We start from the raw sequence: 16,049 nt of genomic DNA, 5'->3' as shown, positions 1-16,049 counted from the left end.
AGGTGGTGGTGAATGTCTGACTAGGCTACTAGCCTAGTGTCACTGGTGAGGCTAGTGGCATTTTAGCAGAATTATAATTTATTTTTATTAGTACTGCAGCATTAATATATTCAAGCCTAGGTAGGCAGGCAGTGCACCACTCCAGCAGTCACATCATTGCTTCCTGTACATTGCATTATGTGCACACATTGACTCCAGCTTGGGGACAAGGCAGGTCTCCTTTACTGCACACATTGACTCCAGCTTGGGGAAAATGGCAGGTCTCCTTTACTGCACACATTGATTCCAGCTTGGGGATAATGGCAGGTCTCCTTTACTGCACACATTGATTCCAGCTTGGGGATAAGGCAGGTCTCCTTTACTGCACACATTGAGTCCAGCTTGTAGAAAAGGCAGGTCTCCTTTACAGCACACTGACTCCAGCTTGGGGACAAAGCAGGTCTCCTTTACTGCACCCATTGACTCCAGCTTGGGTACAAGGCAGGTCTCCTTTCCTGCACACATTGACTCCAGCTTGGGGAAAAGGCAGGTCTCCTTTACAGCACATTGACTCCAGCTTGGGGAAAAGGTAGGTCTCCTTTACTGCACACATTGACTCCAGCTTGTGGAAAAGGCAGGTCTCCTTTACAGCACACTGATTCCAGCTTGGGGACAAGGCAGGTCTCCTTTACTGCACCCATTGACTCCAGCTTGGGTACAAGGCAGGTCTCCTTTCCTGCACACATTGACTCCAGCTTGGGGAAAAGGCAGGTCTCCTTTACAGCACATTGACTCCAGCTTGGGGAAAAGGCAGGTCTCCTTTACTGCACACATTGATTCCAGCTTGGGGATAAGGCAGGTCTCCTTTACTGCACACATTGACTCCAGCTTGTGGACAAGGCAGATCTCCTTTACTGCACACACTGACTCCAGCTGGGGAAAAGGCAGGTCTCCTTTCCTGCACACATTGACTCCAGCTTGTGGAAAAGGCAGGTCTACTTTACTGCACACACTTACTCCAGCTTGGGGACAAGGCAGATCTCCTTTACTGCACACACTGACTCCAGCTGGGGAAAAGGCAGGTCTCCTTTACTGCACACATTGACTCCAGCTTGTGGAAAAGGCAGGTCTACTTTACTGCACACACTTACTCCAGCTTGGGGACAAGGTAGATCTACTTTACTGCACACACTGACTCCAGCTTGGGGACAAGGCAGGTCTCCTTTACTACACACACTGACTCCAGCTGTGGAAAAGGCAAATCTCCTTTACTGCACACATTGACTCCAGCAGGTGGAAAAGGCAGGTCTCCTTTATTCCACACATTGACTCCAGCTTGTGGAAAAGGCAGGTCTCCTTTACTGCACACATTGGGGTAGATTTTCAAAAAACGCGAATAAGCGTACTGTTGCTGGCGCATCAGGCGCCAGCAAAAGTACGCTGGATTTTAGTAGATACGCGCGGAGCCGCGCGTATCCACTAAAATCCTGGATCGGCGCGCGCAAGGCTATGAATTCTGTATAGCCGGCGCGCGCCGAGCCGCGCAGCCTACCCCCGTTCCCTCCAAGGCCGCTCCGAAATCGGAGCGGCCTTGGAGGGAATCCTCTAACGCCCTCCCCTCACCTTCCCCTCCCTTCCTCTACCTAACCCACCCACCCGGCCCTGTCTACACCCCCCCCTTACCTTTCTCCGGGGATTTATGCCTCCCGGAGGGAGAAGTAAATCCCCGCGCGCCAGCGGGCCTGTTGCGCGCCGGGACGCGACCTGGGGACGGGTACGGAGGGCGCGGCCATGCCCCCGGACCGCCCCGGGCCGTAGCCACGCCCCCTAAACGCCGCGACGACCGGGCCCGCCCCCCGAGACGCCCCCGACACGCCCCCCTCGGAGAACCCCGGGACTTACGCGAGTCCCGGGGCTCTGCGCGTGCCGGTAGGCCTATGTAAAATAGGCTCACCGGCGCGCAGGGCCCTGCTCGCCTAAATCCGCCCGGTTTTGGGCGGATTTAGGCGAGCAGGGCTCTGAAAATCCGCCCCATTGACTCCAGCTTGGGGAAAAGGCAGGTATCCTTTACTGCACACATTGATTCCAGCTTGGGGAAAAGGCAGGTATCCTTTACTGCACACATTGATTCCAGCTTGGGGAAAAGGCAGGTCACCTTTTCTGCACACACTGACTCCAGCCTGGTGTTGTGATCTTCCTGCACACAGTGCCCTAACCCTGACACCAGGGGTGTTGTGATCTTCCTGCACACAGTGCCCTATCCCTATTAATACCAGGAGTGTTGTGATCTTCCTGCACACAGTGCCCTAACCCTGATACTGGGAGTGTTGTGATCTTCCTGCACGCAGTGCCGTATCCCTACTCAGTGCAGGAAGATCACAACACCCCCGGTATCAGGGATAGGGCACTGCGTGCAGGAAGATCACAACACTCCCAGTATCAGGGTTAGGGCACTGTGTGCAGGAAGATCACAACACCCCTGGTATCAGGGTTAGGGCACTGTGTGCAAGAAGATCACAACACCCCTGGTATCAGGGTTAGGGCACTGTGTGCAGGAAGATCACAACACTCCTGGTATTAATAGGGATAGGGCACTGTATGCAGGAAGATCACAACACCCCTGGTGTCAGGGTTAGGGCACTGTGTGCAGGAAGATCACAACACTCCTGGTATTAATAGGGATAGGGAACTGTGTGCAGGAAGATCACAACACTCCTGGTATTAATAGGGATAGGGCACTGTGTGCAAGAAGATCACAACACCCCTGGTATCAGGGTTAGGGCACTGTGTGCAGGAAGATCACAACACTCCTGGTATTAATAGGGATAGGGCACTGTGTACATGAAGATCACAACACCCCTGGTGCCAGGGTTAGGGCACTGTGTGCAGGAAGATCACAACACCCCTGGTATCAGGGTTAGGGCACAAGTTCTAGTCACATTGACTGATCACATTACTTTTTTTGTCAAGCTACCAACTGTTTCCATTTCCCATCCCCCATATACTGTCAGTGGGAACCTTGGTAACATGAATAAATAAGAGGGCAGTCAATAGGAATACATATTCATTCCTAAACTGACCTTAACTGACCTGAAAAGTGTCAAATTGTATCATTTTCTGTTAGTGCGCACTAACCGGGAGTTAGTGCGCACTAACTCCCGTTAGTGCGCACTAATCGGGAAAAAAAGATTTTTAACGATTTTTTAACTAAAAAATCGTGCCAAACACGATTTTCTTCTCCTGCCAGACGATTTAGATCGTTAAGACGATAGGGCACACGATTCACATCCCTAATCTCCAGGGTTATATGATCATATAGAGGAGGAGTGAGGGCGGAAGAGGGAGGGAAGGGAAGATGTGAATATATTGGCAAGTTACTGTTTATTTGCAAATACCTTCTGGGTGCCTAAGAACCATGGTACCAGAAAGTTGTCTTTGTAGTTATTTTTTTTCCATCTAATAAAAAAAAATTGAAACATAAAGAAAGCAGTGCCTTTCAAGGACTATATCAAATTTCAAAAGTGCACATGGCAAGTAACAATATGTATTCCACTTGATTAAATAAATAGTAATTTTTGGGGTAATTGTTTTTGTTCTTTAAAGAAGCTTCACTGCAAATCCCCTGGAGCACCAGGAAGTACTTTGTGATATCATTCTAAGCATGTAGATAATGATGTCACAAAGTACTTCAGACATAGCAGATCTGATTGGTTTATACCAGCTATGGCAGTACACACACAGTATGAACTAATTAGATATCATTCTATATGGCACTATTCTAAACATGGCTGCTCCCAGAGGTTCTGGGTAATTGTAGTGGAGCTGCGTAAAGAATATCAAAAACAGTAACCTAAACGTAGCATTTTCATTCAAGGTGGCTATTCTTGCTTGCTGTAAGGCATTTTGGAACTTTTCCATGGTACATGATCTTTAAAATATTTGTTGCAATTTACTTATATGGCATAGGAAGTGGGATATCTTTATAAGCTCGGCACCAGGAAGCTGGCAAGAAGAATTTACGCTGATGATGTGGCCAATTCTGCTCTACTGAGCATTGCAGTATCAGGCCGATACAGTAAAGTGTGCTCCAGCGGAGCACACTGTTAGTCCACGTTTGGCTGTGTGTTTTCGACGCGCTATTTTTATCCCTTATACAGTAAGGGGTAATAGCGCGTCGAAAAAGCGTGGCCAACCCTCCCCAAAACTAATAGCGCTCGCCACACGCAAATGCATGCTGATGGGCCTATCAGTCATTCCTGCGCAATACAGAAAGCAAAATGTGCAGTGAAGTCGCACATTTTACTTTGGCAGGTGGTAATTTCGGCCAGCACCGGGAAAGTGTACAAAAAAGCAGAAAAAACAGCTTTTCTGTACACTCTCCGACTTAATATCATAGCAATATTAAGTCAGAGGCCCCAAAAATTAAAAAAATTAAAAATTAAAAAAATTAAAAATCTGCCTGCGGCCCGCAGGTTGGAAGACAGATGCTCAATTTTGCCGGCGTCCATTTTTCGAACCCGTGGCTGTCAGCGGGTTCGAGAACCGATGCCAATAAAATTGAGCGTTGGCTAAAAAACCGCTGAAAGCCGCTGCTTCTGTCAATAAGGAGGCGCTAGGGATGCGCTAGTGTCCCTAGCGCCTCCTTTTACCACGGGCCCTCATTTGCATGCAGGCCGATACTGAATCGCGCACCCAGGACACTGGCCTATGCGTGCTTCGGGAGAGCGGGCACTCGCCGGCTCTCCCGCACTTCTTTCTGTATCGGCCCGTGATGATGATTCTATTGTACATAAATTCAACAACGAAAATGAGGAATCTCCAACCACTTACAAATCTTTTGTTGGTATTTTATCCTTTCAGAAGGGAATTAGTATCAGATTTTACTGTGCTCAGTCGTTTGGCTTTATTTAATCCTGCCGGATGCACCTTTTGTAATTTAAAGATCCACTTTTGTTCTTTTTGTAGCAACCTGAAATTCAGATTGCCACCTCGCTCATCTCTGTTAAGGGCCTCTAACACCGTACATTTCAAGTTAGCAAACACATGGCCCTTCTCTATACAGTGTTGTACCAGCGGAGCTATGGAAGCTCCGAGGTGGCAATCTAAATTTGAGGTTGCTTCAAAAAGAACAAACGTGGATCTTTAAATTACAAACGGTGCATCCGGCAGGATTAAATAAAGAAGTTGATTGGTCGGTGCACATGCAATGAGAAATCTGATTGGTGTAAAGTCAAAGCAAGCGGGCTGTTTAAATAGAGGCACTGCCATTAGAGAAAGTTAGAGCGAGGAGCGCCATTTGTTTGTGTGCTGCAGGGCTGAGCCAGGAGCGGCCGAGAAAATAAGTAAGTCCCATAGTTCATGATGCCTGAAAAGTAAAATTTAATAACAAATTGTATTGACAGAAGTGTATTATGAAAGGAATTGTGCTTTTTGTTGATAGGTTGAATCCCCTGAAGCAGGCGATACTAGCCGCCGAAACATTGCAATGTTGGGAGGTTGGAGAGTTTTTTAATGTTGCAACAAAAAAAGAAAAAGAGCATGAAAATGTCTCTTGATTGAGTGTGAGAACATCGAGGTGCAAGTTGGAGTCACGGCAAGATAGATACTGTGGTGTTGGTGGTTTCACAAAACAAATATTAAGATAAGCTGAAACATATGCATTTTTCAAAAAACCTTTAAATAATAAGCAGAAAAACTGGGAAATAGTAAATGAGGTAAAAATAAGTGCTATTCCACACGAAGTTGGTTGTAGCCCTTTGTGGGCAAGAGCCAAACGACTGAGCACAGTAAAATCTGATACTAATTCCCTTGTGAAAGGATAAAATACCAACAAAAGATTTGTAAGTGGTTGGAGATTCCTCATTTTCATTGTTGAATTTATGTGCAAGCATATAGTGGGGCAGATTTTCAAAGGCTACGCACGTAACATCCGTGCGTAACCCGAGAAAATTTGCCCCTGTGCGCGCCGCCGAGCCTATTTTGCATAGGCTATTTTGCATAGGCTCGGCAGCGCGCGCAAGCCCTGGGACGCGTGTATGTCCTGGGGCTTTCGAAAATGGGCAGATCGGGGGTGGGGCTGGGGGCGTGGAAGCGGGGCCAGGACATTCCCGAGTCCTCCAGCACAGCGGCCGTGCCGGAGGTCCACACACCGGGAGCCGGCCGGCGCATGCAAGTTACGCCTGCCTAACTCCATCAAATAAGGTGTGGGGGGGGGGATTTAGGTAAGGCCCGGGGGGTGGGTTAGATAGGGGAAGGGAGGGAAAGGTGGGGGGATCCAAAAAAAAGTTCCCTCCAAGGCCGCTCCGATTTCGGAGCGGCTTTGGAGGGAACGGGGAAAGCCATTGGGGCTCCCCTCGGGCTCGGCGCGCGCAAGGTGCACGTGTGCATCCCCTTGCGTGCGCCGAGGCTGGATTTTATAACATGCGCGCACGCATGTTATAAAATCGTGTGTAGATTTGTTCGCGCCAGGTTGCGCGAACAAATCTACGCCCACACGTAGATTTTAAGATCTGGCCCATAGTGAGGATATAGAGAGATTATTGGTTTTCCAGTACGAAACATGATTCTATTGTATGCATGGCCTGGACAGTCCTCCCTTACAGATAAGTGAGAAGGAAGGATGCTAGTAGGGAAAGCAGCCAAGAAGAAAGTAGACAAATTTATGTATCATATTTTGATTCATTAACAACAGTTTTATATTTGTTTTAATCAAAAAAATCCTGGTACCTAAAATCATTGATTACATTTTTCTTTTTTTTGTTTACTGTTTATCAGTGATAGATTGCTAATTGTACAGCAAACACTGACTGATAATACTGCTGGTAGCTAAGGATGAAACACTTGTAACATTTCCTGATGTAGCTGTACCCTGTTTTTTTTTTTTTTAATTAAAATAAATACATTCTAACTTCTCTTGTACTCCCAGGCAGCAATCTTGATTTTGACAATCCATATCACATGTTCCGAAACTGGTGCCTCTTGCCCTCTTACCTGCCACTAGGCAGCTGATTGTAACATTGGCTCCCTTGATCGTTGTCAGCGTGCTCCCAATGTCCAGAGTGATGGAGGGTGAGTCCATATTGAACAATGCAGTTCTTGATGTCTTTATCAGTGGCTTTCCTGCATACAAGGAGCAAACAGTTCATGAAGTGAACCTGACAGCCATGATAATCACTGCTAACAGATTTATAGTATGAAGGAGAAATGCTGCACACATCTGGTAATGCTATAGGAATTATAATCAGCAGCAGTAGTGGTGAGGTTATTCTGTGACTGCCAAACAAGCTTTTTATTTAAGTTAAGAGGTAATTTAGGGACGTTCATTTTTCTTTGTTTCCCTTCTCAGATGTTTTGTGGGTTTTTTTTTTAATTTTGCATGCACAAAACTTTATTTTGGCTTCTGAGCCTGCAGTATGACAGAAGTGTTGCTGCCTCTCATAGCCAAAGAGTCACAATTCGAATCCTGAAATTCCACTTTGATGGAATTGTTTGGCTAACTAAATAAGACGGGGGGAAAAGTATTGTTGTGCTAATACTAGTTGCTTTACAGCAATAACTAGAAGTCTCAGTGGAAATGCAGGCGCTCACGTAGCTGGCTTGGCAGGTTGCACAGGGGACCTAGGAAGCTGGATGGTAACGGCAACACTGGTATAAAATAGTACAAAGCTTTGTGGATAGACAGGGGGAGGGAGGGGTGCAGGGTTTGAGCTAGGATGGGATAGATGCTTGCAATGTGGGCACAGGAATAATTGCACAGACTGGATGCCTCACATGGGTTTTTTTCTTTTTTTTTTTTGTCTTCATCTACTATGTCACTACGCGAATTATCAAATTTATGCTGGAGGCCACCTGTTTCTTGTGCCTTCACAGGTCATTTGCCTCAACTAAGTAATAGTTGATTTTTCCATTTTTCCTGGCCCATGTTCATGTTTCACTGTAATAATTTATCCGATTTTGTTTCAATGTTAGTCGATATATCCTGGATGTTTTATGGCATAGTATTGCAAAAATTAAGTCAAGCAGAAAAGCGAATTGTTTAGAGAATTTGCACAGTGTATAGCCCCTTTCCCCAGTGAACACTTTAGAAATATAGTAACAGAAATATTGAAATCTACATGACATGGCTGAAAGAAATTGAACGTTGACATCAAAGGAGAAACTCACACAGATTTCGGTTTAGGGGGACAAATGGGTGGAAGTTCTGGTGAGATTCCCACTAGCTTATGACATCTGCAATTGATCTTCCTTCACTATCAAGTCATGTGAGAGTTTAATTACATTTGGCTTACACTGAGCCTTAATGGAGAATCCTTAAGAATGATCGCCATTTGGAATTAATCTGGTGCATTCTTACAATGGGGGCCTGAATTATTAACTGTTTTCCCATGGGTACAAAAATGGGAGCAAATCCTTAATAAATCAGATCCTACGTGAACGCAAACACAGAAAGAACGAATTCTCTACATATCAATGCTAATTAGATTAGTTTCAGCTGCTTACGAAGGAAGAATATCTGCTGCAGCAGTTTCATGGTAAGGGTCAAATGCTTGAAACAAATCAGATACAGCAAAACAAGTCAAAGGGAGAAGGAGAAATGCATCAAGAGTATTTCAGTGCCGGCAAACATGCTAACAGGAAGTGTGCAAACATGCTAACAGGAAGTGTGCCTTGTGTAGATGGCAGGTGCCCCCCTAGTTCCACGTCATAAGCAGCCTGTATGTTAGTTCTGATTTTTCTGCTCCCGTTACTAAACATTCTGGGAGTTTTTCAATGTGAAAACCACTGTCACAGGAACAGAAAAACCAGGATGGATTCACTTGCTCCTTCTGAACTGGAGCCCTGTGGTCACCATCTGAAAAAGAGAAACCCTTCCACATGACTTAAATCTTACAAAAGGAATGAAACAGAGATTAAGTTGTTGAAATTGCTGGAGGTGAGGCCCAGGAAATTGGCTGAACTTCCAGTTCTAGCAAATGTACAGGGCTACCTAATGGCTCCAGGTCATCGCAGACAGGCTGACCCAATCTACGTTTTGTCCCATTTTACTTCTTTTCCCCTTTTAGCTGCAGCTTCTCTAAGAGGCCACAGGACTACAAGTCCGTAGATGTGAAGGGTCAAAATCAGGATCGGCCAAGCCTATTCCTTGATGACACAGCGGCGTCTGGTCTCCTTGCTTGCGGCTTTTCTGCGAGGGGGTGCCCTCCCGTCGAGCTAAAAGTAATACTGGAAAGCAACACATGCCTCACTTTGTAGTGAAGCTGCTCTGCTTCCCCACTCCTGAAGTAAATAGTGGATTTACTGCAAACCTTGTAGAATGGATTTCCTTTGGGTGGCCCTTTCTGGGCACTATCACAGGTTTACAGGCAGGTTTTGGGGCCACTCGTGTAGTATCTTCCACTTCAGGTTATTAGCCAGCAACTCACGTTACGTTCGGCATGCTTTTTTAATAGTTTCTAAGAATGTTTTTAAATGTGGGGAATATTTGGATGTTACTTAGACCACAGCACCACACTTGTCCTAAGGCAGTGTTCCTGTTTGACATTAACGTAATTCCCTTGAAATTGGATTTCAGTGTCTGTACTGAATTATTTGCAGTAATATCAGAGAATATAATAAGTACTTAGCTGTTCTCTTTTTGACACTTGCTACTTACTTTTATTATAGCATATTTCTTGTTTGTTCTGATTTACTTAATTTAGAATCCAAGTCAGAGCACTGTTTTGCATCACATCACCATAATTGCTGAGTGAGGATTTGTTAGCAGTTCTTTTTCCTGTGCCTTTTTGGTACCAGTGAAGAATTAATACAATGCATGGAAAAGATTTTTTTAAAAAAGAGTAACTTTTCCAATTTAGCTCATCTTCCTGTTAACAGGGCATGGCATGGCAAATTAGTTGTGTAATTTGCCCTATCATGATTTGAGTTGTATGCTGTGCATGGGTGAGAATATATGCAAGGGAAATGTAGGATGACCATCGTTAAGAAGTCAGCCTCATAGCATAACCAGAGCCTGAGGTTGTCATCTATATTCTCAGCAATGTGCAGAAGTCACAGAGTACTGGAGAACTCAGGAATCATCTCTGTCTGTAGTTTTTGCTGTGCATTTTGGAGAGAAGGCATTGCCTAGTTTGCTAGAGCATTAGATTGTGATTCAAGAGTAGGGTTGCCACCTCACCCATATCACACTGATTCAGTTCTGGTTTTTCTTTATTAACTTCATAGAGAATCACTGGAATTCATTTAGTCAACTTAGATCCTCTTAAACTATCCTTCCTGCTGTGCCTCCTTTGAGATCTGCCTGCTTACCCGTGTTCTTGAAGTTATATGCTTTCTCATGTTATCTGCTGGTTTTATGGAAAGCCTACCATAGAAATTAGGAAGTTACAGAATTTTTCCCAATTCAAAATAGCCATTAAAACTTGGTTTTTTAAACAAGCATTTGGGATTTGATTGACTTAATGTTTCAAATATATTTTGGTTTTATTTCATTTTGGGCAACTTTTGGTTTTATATTATTTTACTTTGGGCATTGTGCGTTTCGTTTTAAGGATGATTAGTTTTGTAATGAATTGTTCTAATATATATGTGTCACAATATTTTTGTATGTATTTTATTAGTTATTTTGTTGTTCTGATTGTATTTATTTATATTGTACCATGTTTTTTGTTAATGTATGTTACAATGCATTTATATAAACTCAAAACAAAATTCAAATGAGAAAATAACCAAAAATGTATACAAGACTGTTTTAATGAGACTGGGATTAAAAAGTGCAGTGGTTTTCACTTAATAAGGTGACAAGTAAGGCTCTGTTGTATGATGATCTCAAGGTCCTAGGATGTGTGATTATGGCTTTGATTTAATATTGCATTTATATACGGCCTTCCTTGAACAAAGTTGAACCCACAGCGGTTTACAACAACGTAAACAAATCATAATAAGATATCAATAAAATACATAAAATAATAAAAATATAAGTACATTAACAGTCAAGAAACATAGCTTGAACCCAGCCCACTTTTACTAGGAAGGTAGGGCTGGTAACCTGACAGCTCAGATCATTCATGTAAGACAGCAATTAATAAGCAAGTCACCCACAGCTACATATTATCTACAAGCCCAACCACTACCCCTAAAGATTTAGCATGTAATAACAAATTCTGTTAATTTTATGTAGTCCTGCTTTTCCTAGGGCAAAAGGAACTACACCTCCATGAATGGATCAGCCTCTATGGGTTGATTTGGGTGAGGTGGCAATCCTAGGAATTGGTTGCTGGTGTCATGGAAGGGGGAGGGAGAGGGGAGGGGTGGAATGTGGAGGACAAATAAAGAATAATAGGGACACTTCATGTTGAATACCCCTTCTATAAAAACAGTGGTTCACAGACAACTTCTAGAGCCTACTGCTGTGCTGCATCAGTATCAAAACTAAAATTAATTGAAAATGGTTATTTTAAAAACAAAGCTGTGTGACAGCTGCACAGAATGTTGGACTCACATAGCTTTCGATCAGTCACAGTTGTCCTGGGCTTCCATTTTCCTGTGCCCACTTCCTGTTTTTCTCAGACATTGTGCTGTCAGCACTCCCAAGCATTCACCATCTCCTCTCAGCTCCCCAGTATTCATCCCATCCCTCTGACCTCCCTCGCCCTCCAGCATTCACCCTCTTTCTCACCCCTTCTTAAGCATTTAGAGCCTGCCTTCTTGCCGACTAGCAGGCTTGCTCCTCCTCTCTGCCAGCAGCATCCAGTCCTTCTTCCAAAAAGTACACCAGGACTTCCCAAGCCCCCACAGCCATTGGAGAGTTTCAGGATATCCACAGTGAATATGCAGGAGATAAATTAGCATATACTGAGTATCACTGTAGATATCCTGAAAACCCAACTGGCTGTGCCATCCCCAGAACTATCAATGCTTCAGACTCTCCCCCTCCTCCTCCTGCTCTGATGGCAGCAGACGGCATGTGCCCAGGGACAGCAGAAGATACACAGAGCAGGACAATTGGAAATGCCGCAGCGATAGGCTTCATAGACCCTCCCATGGGGGTGGGAGTCTTGGCCATTGCCCAACAGTTACACCTAATGGCCACACTAAAGTTACAGGGGTAACCGTTTTTGGAGAATGCTGCAATATGTCAATGGGCATTCACTTTCAATCCTTGAGGGCCACAAATGGGTCAGGTTTTTTCAGAATGCCCCTAATGAATATGCATGAGATGGATTTCCATACAATTGAGGCAGTGCACATGCAAACCTATTTCATGCATAGTCAGTCGGGATATCCTGGAAACTCGACCTTGAATTTGCGGCACTTGAGGACTGAAAGTTTATACCACTGCAGTATTTGGTCCCTGTTCGAGGGCTGATGCTGGGATGGACGGGGCTAGACGAGGTGCTGGAAGGGAGAGGGAGGGTGTTAGAAAGGGGGAAAAGGTTCAGTTAACTGCCAATGAAGGATCACGGCACAGTAACTCAGCAGAGGTCAGTTCCCAAGGAACTAGAAGCCCACATGGAGCAGGAGGCAGTTGATGGACAAAAAACCCCCCAGCTTGTTAAATGATCGCTTTCCCTCCCTCCGTAGGCCACAAGATTTCTCCAGGGTCTTACTGGTAGAGGCCTGAGAATAGGCTCCTCCACGCCCTACTTCTCTTGATTTGATGGTGCTATCTGGTTTTACAGCAGTTAGTGGTTTGCATCTAACATTACTGACATTTGGGTCCCCCTTTCTGGCTTCCAGACATCATTTCTTAATTCCTGTAGAGTCTTGAGAAAATCCAGACATTTAGCAACCCTTAGTAACTACTGCACTCATTTATTGAGCAGATTACCCCTGCCATGCACAAACTACAAAACAAGGAAGCTCTCCATCTGTGGCAGGAAGGTAGAGAAAGAAGGAGTGAACACGGATTAACCCTTTGGTACCTGCCAATGTGACAGCGATGGAAACAGAGTCAGAGCCCAAGCCATTGGTGGCATTGCAGGTGTAGAAACCCACGTCAGCTTCAACTGGTGCCAGAATCTGCAGAGCTGAATCATCTGGTTTTAGAAGTATCCTGAAGAAAATAAAAAAAACAGAAAGAAGTACCAACAGGCTTTAGGATGATGGGATAAAAAAAAAAAAAAAAAGACAAGCAAATCATGATTGGGAAATATCCGCATCAATATCCATGAATCTTGTATAAGAAGTCATGAAAGTGTTGCAATTTCTGCAATATCTTTATGCTTTTTGAGGGGATACAGGCTCAGGTGCCTTAAAGGCAATCTTCTGGTATCAGAAGATGTGCATATAAGCCAACAGTACAGCTAAAGCAACCAGAGTATAATCATATACCAGTCTTCTCTTTCTAAAACATGTTTTATTATTAATCAAGTAAAAAACTTGTCCAAAGTTAAAAAATCATTTAGAAAACATTCTTACAGTGTGAAAAAAATTCAGATGAATAAAATCACCAACTAGGAATCCCATATGGCTAGATCAAAATCATTTTGCATAAAACAGACAGAATTCTAATAAAGAAAAGATAAAGATGGACCCCAATATTCTTAATTAGACCTGGCTTCCCATGTGTCCCTATATCTGGCTTTGGAAATGTTATATTGATGGTATCCTGATGCTGTGGGCTGGAGAGCAAAGTGACTTGCTCAACTTTTTTGAATGGCTCAATTCTTGTGACCCATAATCTAAGTTTACCTATACTATCAACAAGAAGACGATCACATTTCTGGACATTACTATCTCTTTATCAACTGATAGTTATGGTTTCTCAGTTTTTTCTAAGGAAACTGACAGGAATACACTTCTGCATTTTACCAGCTTTCACCCAGTTGCATCTAAGTGGTAACCTGCCTGTTTGGCAGTTTTGAAGCTTGCACTATCTGTGCTCTACAGGATCTGAATTTGTTACACAAGTTTCAGATATGAGACGACATTTTGTACAGCATGGATATGCCAGAACAAATAAATAAATAAATCCTCAGAAGGCTTTTAAAAGAGCACGGAGGGCCAATTGACAGCTGTTTCTGTCTCCGAAGCCAAAAGATTCTGATCAAGGATTAGTGTGTGTACTTTATTTTTCTCTTCACACACATTTTATGGAGTATCAAGAAATTTTGGCATGTGCTAAGCATTTACTCTGTTTTTTCATGATTCATCAGTGTTTGAGGTGAGCTTCCAGTCTTCAGGATCATTTGGTTACTTCAGTTTTTTACTCTGAACATTTCAATGACAGCACTAATAAGACTGTGCAGAAATCAGGTCATTTTTCCTGTGGTAACTGCAGTGTTTGTAACATCATTCAATGGTCGTGTTCTCCCATTTCCTGAGGACAGACCTTATAATCTGAGACAGCTTTCCACATGTAAATCTAAAGGAGTAATTTACATGATCTGGTGCCTGTGCAAGCAGAGCAGGTCTGTATACGAGAACATCTGAATTGTATCTGGTGGATGCACAATTAGTTTCACATTGGACAAGCTTGTCTCATACTTTGGAAGATCTGAGATCCGCAGTTCTTGCACAACCAGCCTCTAATAAGAGGGATGGAGATTTTAACAAACATCTGGTACAACAAGAGCAGTGCTTCCTTTATAAGTGGGATACTGTTTCTCCAAAAGGGCTTAACAGGGAAATTGAATGGACATTTTTTTTTTTACACTTCACTTGATCAGATTTTTCTATATAATTCGGTGTCTGTCTATACATGGGTACATAGAATCCAGGTAATTTGTTTCCTTTTGACAAAGTCTATTCTTATTTGTTTTAAATTTTGGATTTGGACCTTGCCTTTCCTGCTTGGGGATGATATCAGAAGCATACTTTATAGTGCTTGGGTTTGTGTTCCTTTAAACAAGCTAATCTAGTGACATCCCATGCCATTGCATTGTTAGTGGCCATGTTTGAATGAGATGTACACACTCTTCAGCTGGTAAATAGCTTTATGTGTTTTTTTCTGGTGTCAGGCTAATTTATTAACACTACTCCTCTATGTTACAGAATCTCCAACATGCCCCTGAAGCAGACATATCATTGTCGAAACTGTGCCAGTGTCGGGCTTTCCTTCAAGTGGAAACCACTGTTTTTTTTTTGCATGGCCGAAGAAAACGTGTAAGTTCAGCCTAAGTAGCTAAGGGCCTCATTTTCCAGAGGGATCGCGTGTGATACCAAAATGGGGGTGGAGTCGGCCCCGGTGACGCTCCGACTCCTCCTCTTCCGGGGCCGACTCCGCCCCCATTTTGGTATCGCACGCGATCCCTCTGGAAAAGACGCCGCAGACAAAGAAAAAGTAAGGCCCTTTTCGCATCCGAGTTCACACCCAATAGCTACACCTTCTGTGGTGGCGCTATTGGGTGCGAAACTGGCAGCGATCGCACCGTGATGCTGCGATCGCTGCCGGCTAGCGCAGGCCCGCCCCCCGTTTCGGCCCCCCACCCTCATTCCCTAAAGTATCGCAGGCCTGTGATACTTTAGAAAATGAGGCCCTAAGTTCCTTCCCTACTCTTTATTATAATTCTGCCTGATTTATGCAAAATTATTTTGATATAACCACTAGGGATGTGAATCGTTTTTCAACGATTAAAATTATCGTCCGATAATGTTTATATCGTCTTAAATCGTTATAGAACACGATACAATAGAAATTCTAACGATTTATCGTTAAAAATCGTTAAATCGTGTTAGTGCGCACTAACTCCCCGTTAGTGCGCACTAACTCGATTTAGTGCGCACTAACTGAAAATGATACAAATAAACACTTTCCAGGTCACTGAAGGTCAGTTAGGAATGAATATGTGTTCCTATTGGCTGGCTGCCCTCTTATCTATTGATGTTATCAAGGTTACCACTGAGGTGATGGTTGGGGGGATGGGAAATGGAACTGAAAACTAACGAACACCAACAGAAAATGAAACAAAGTGTTCACACTTCCCAGGTCAGTAAAGGTCACTTAGGAATGAATATGTATGTATGTATTCCTATTGGCTGGCTGTGCTCTTATCTATTGATGTTACCAATATGGTTGGGGGGATGTGAAATGGAAACAGTTGGAAGCTTGACAAAAAAAGTAATGTAATGAT

General features: G+C 43.8%; 1 protein-coding gene across 5 annotated transcripts in view; it reads right to left on the bottom strand.

The window, feature by feature from the left end:
- The window catches only part of ADAMTSL1 (ADAMTS like 1), a 1,467,826-nt gene that overhangs the window by 113,486 nt on the left and 1,338,291 nt on the right, over nt 1-16,049 (bottom strand). For all 5 annotated transcript variants that reach the window (XM_029608733.1, XM_029608741.1, XM_029608751.1 and 2 more), the window contains 2 exons: nt 12,900-13,030; nt 6,970-7,098 (listed from right to left, as the gene is read on the bottom strand). In XM_029608733.1, coding sequence (XP_029464593.1) covers nt 6,970-7,098; nt 12,900-13,030 — 260 coding nt within the window. The remainder of the gene's footprint in view (nt 1-6,969; nt 7,099-12,899; nt 13,031-16,049) is intronic.

The sequence above is a fragment of the Rhinatrema bivittatum genome, chromosome 1 (assembly GCF_901001135.1).
Source record: "Rhinatrema bivittatum chromosome 1, aRhiBiv1.1, whole genome shotgun sequence".
Taxonomy (NCBI): domain Eukaryota; kingdom Metazoa; phylum Chordata; class Amphibia; order Gymnophiona; family Rhinatrematidae; genus Rhinatrema; species Rhinatrema bivittatum.
The sequence above is the reverse complement of the archived record's forward strand: the minus strand, read 5'-3'. Positions and strand labels throughout refer to the sequence as shown.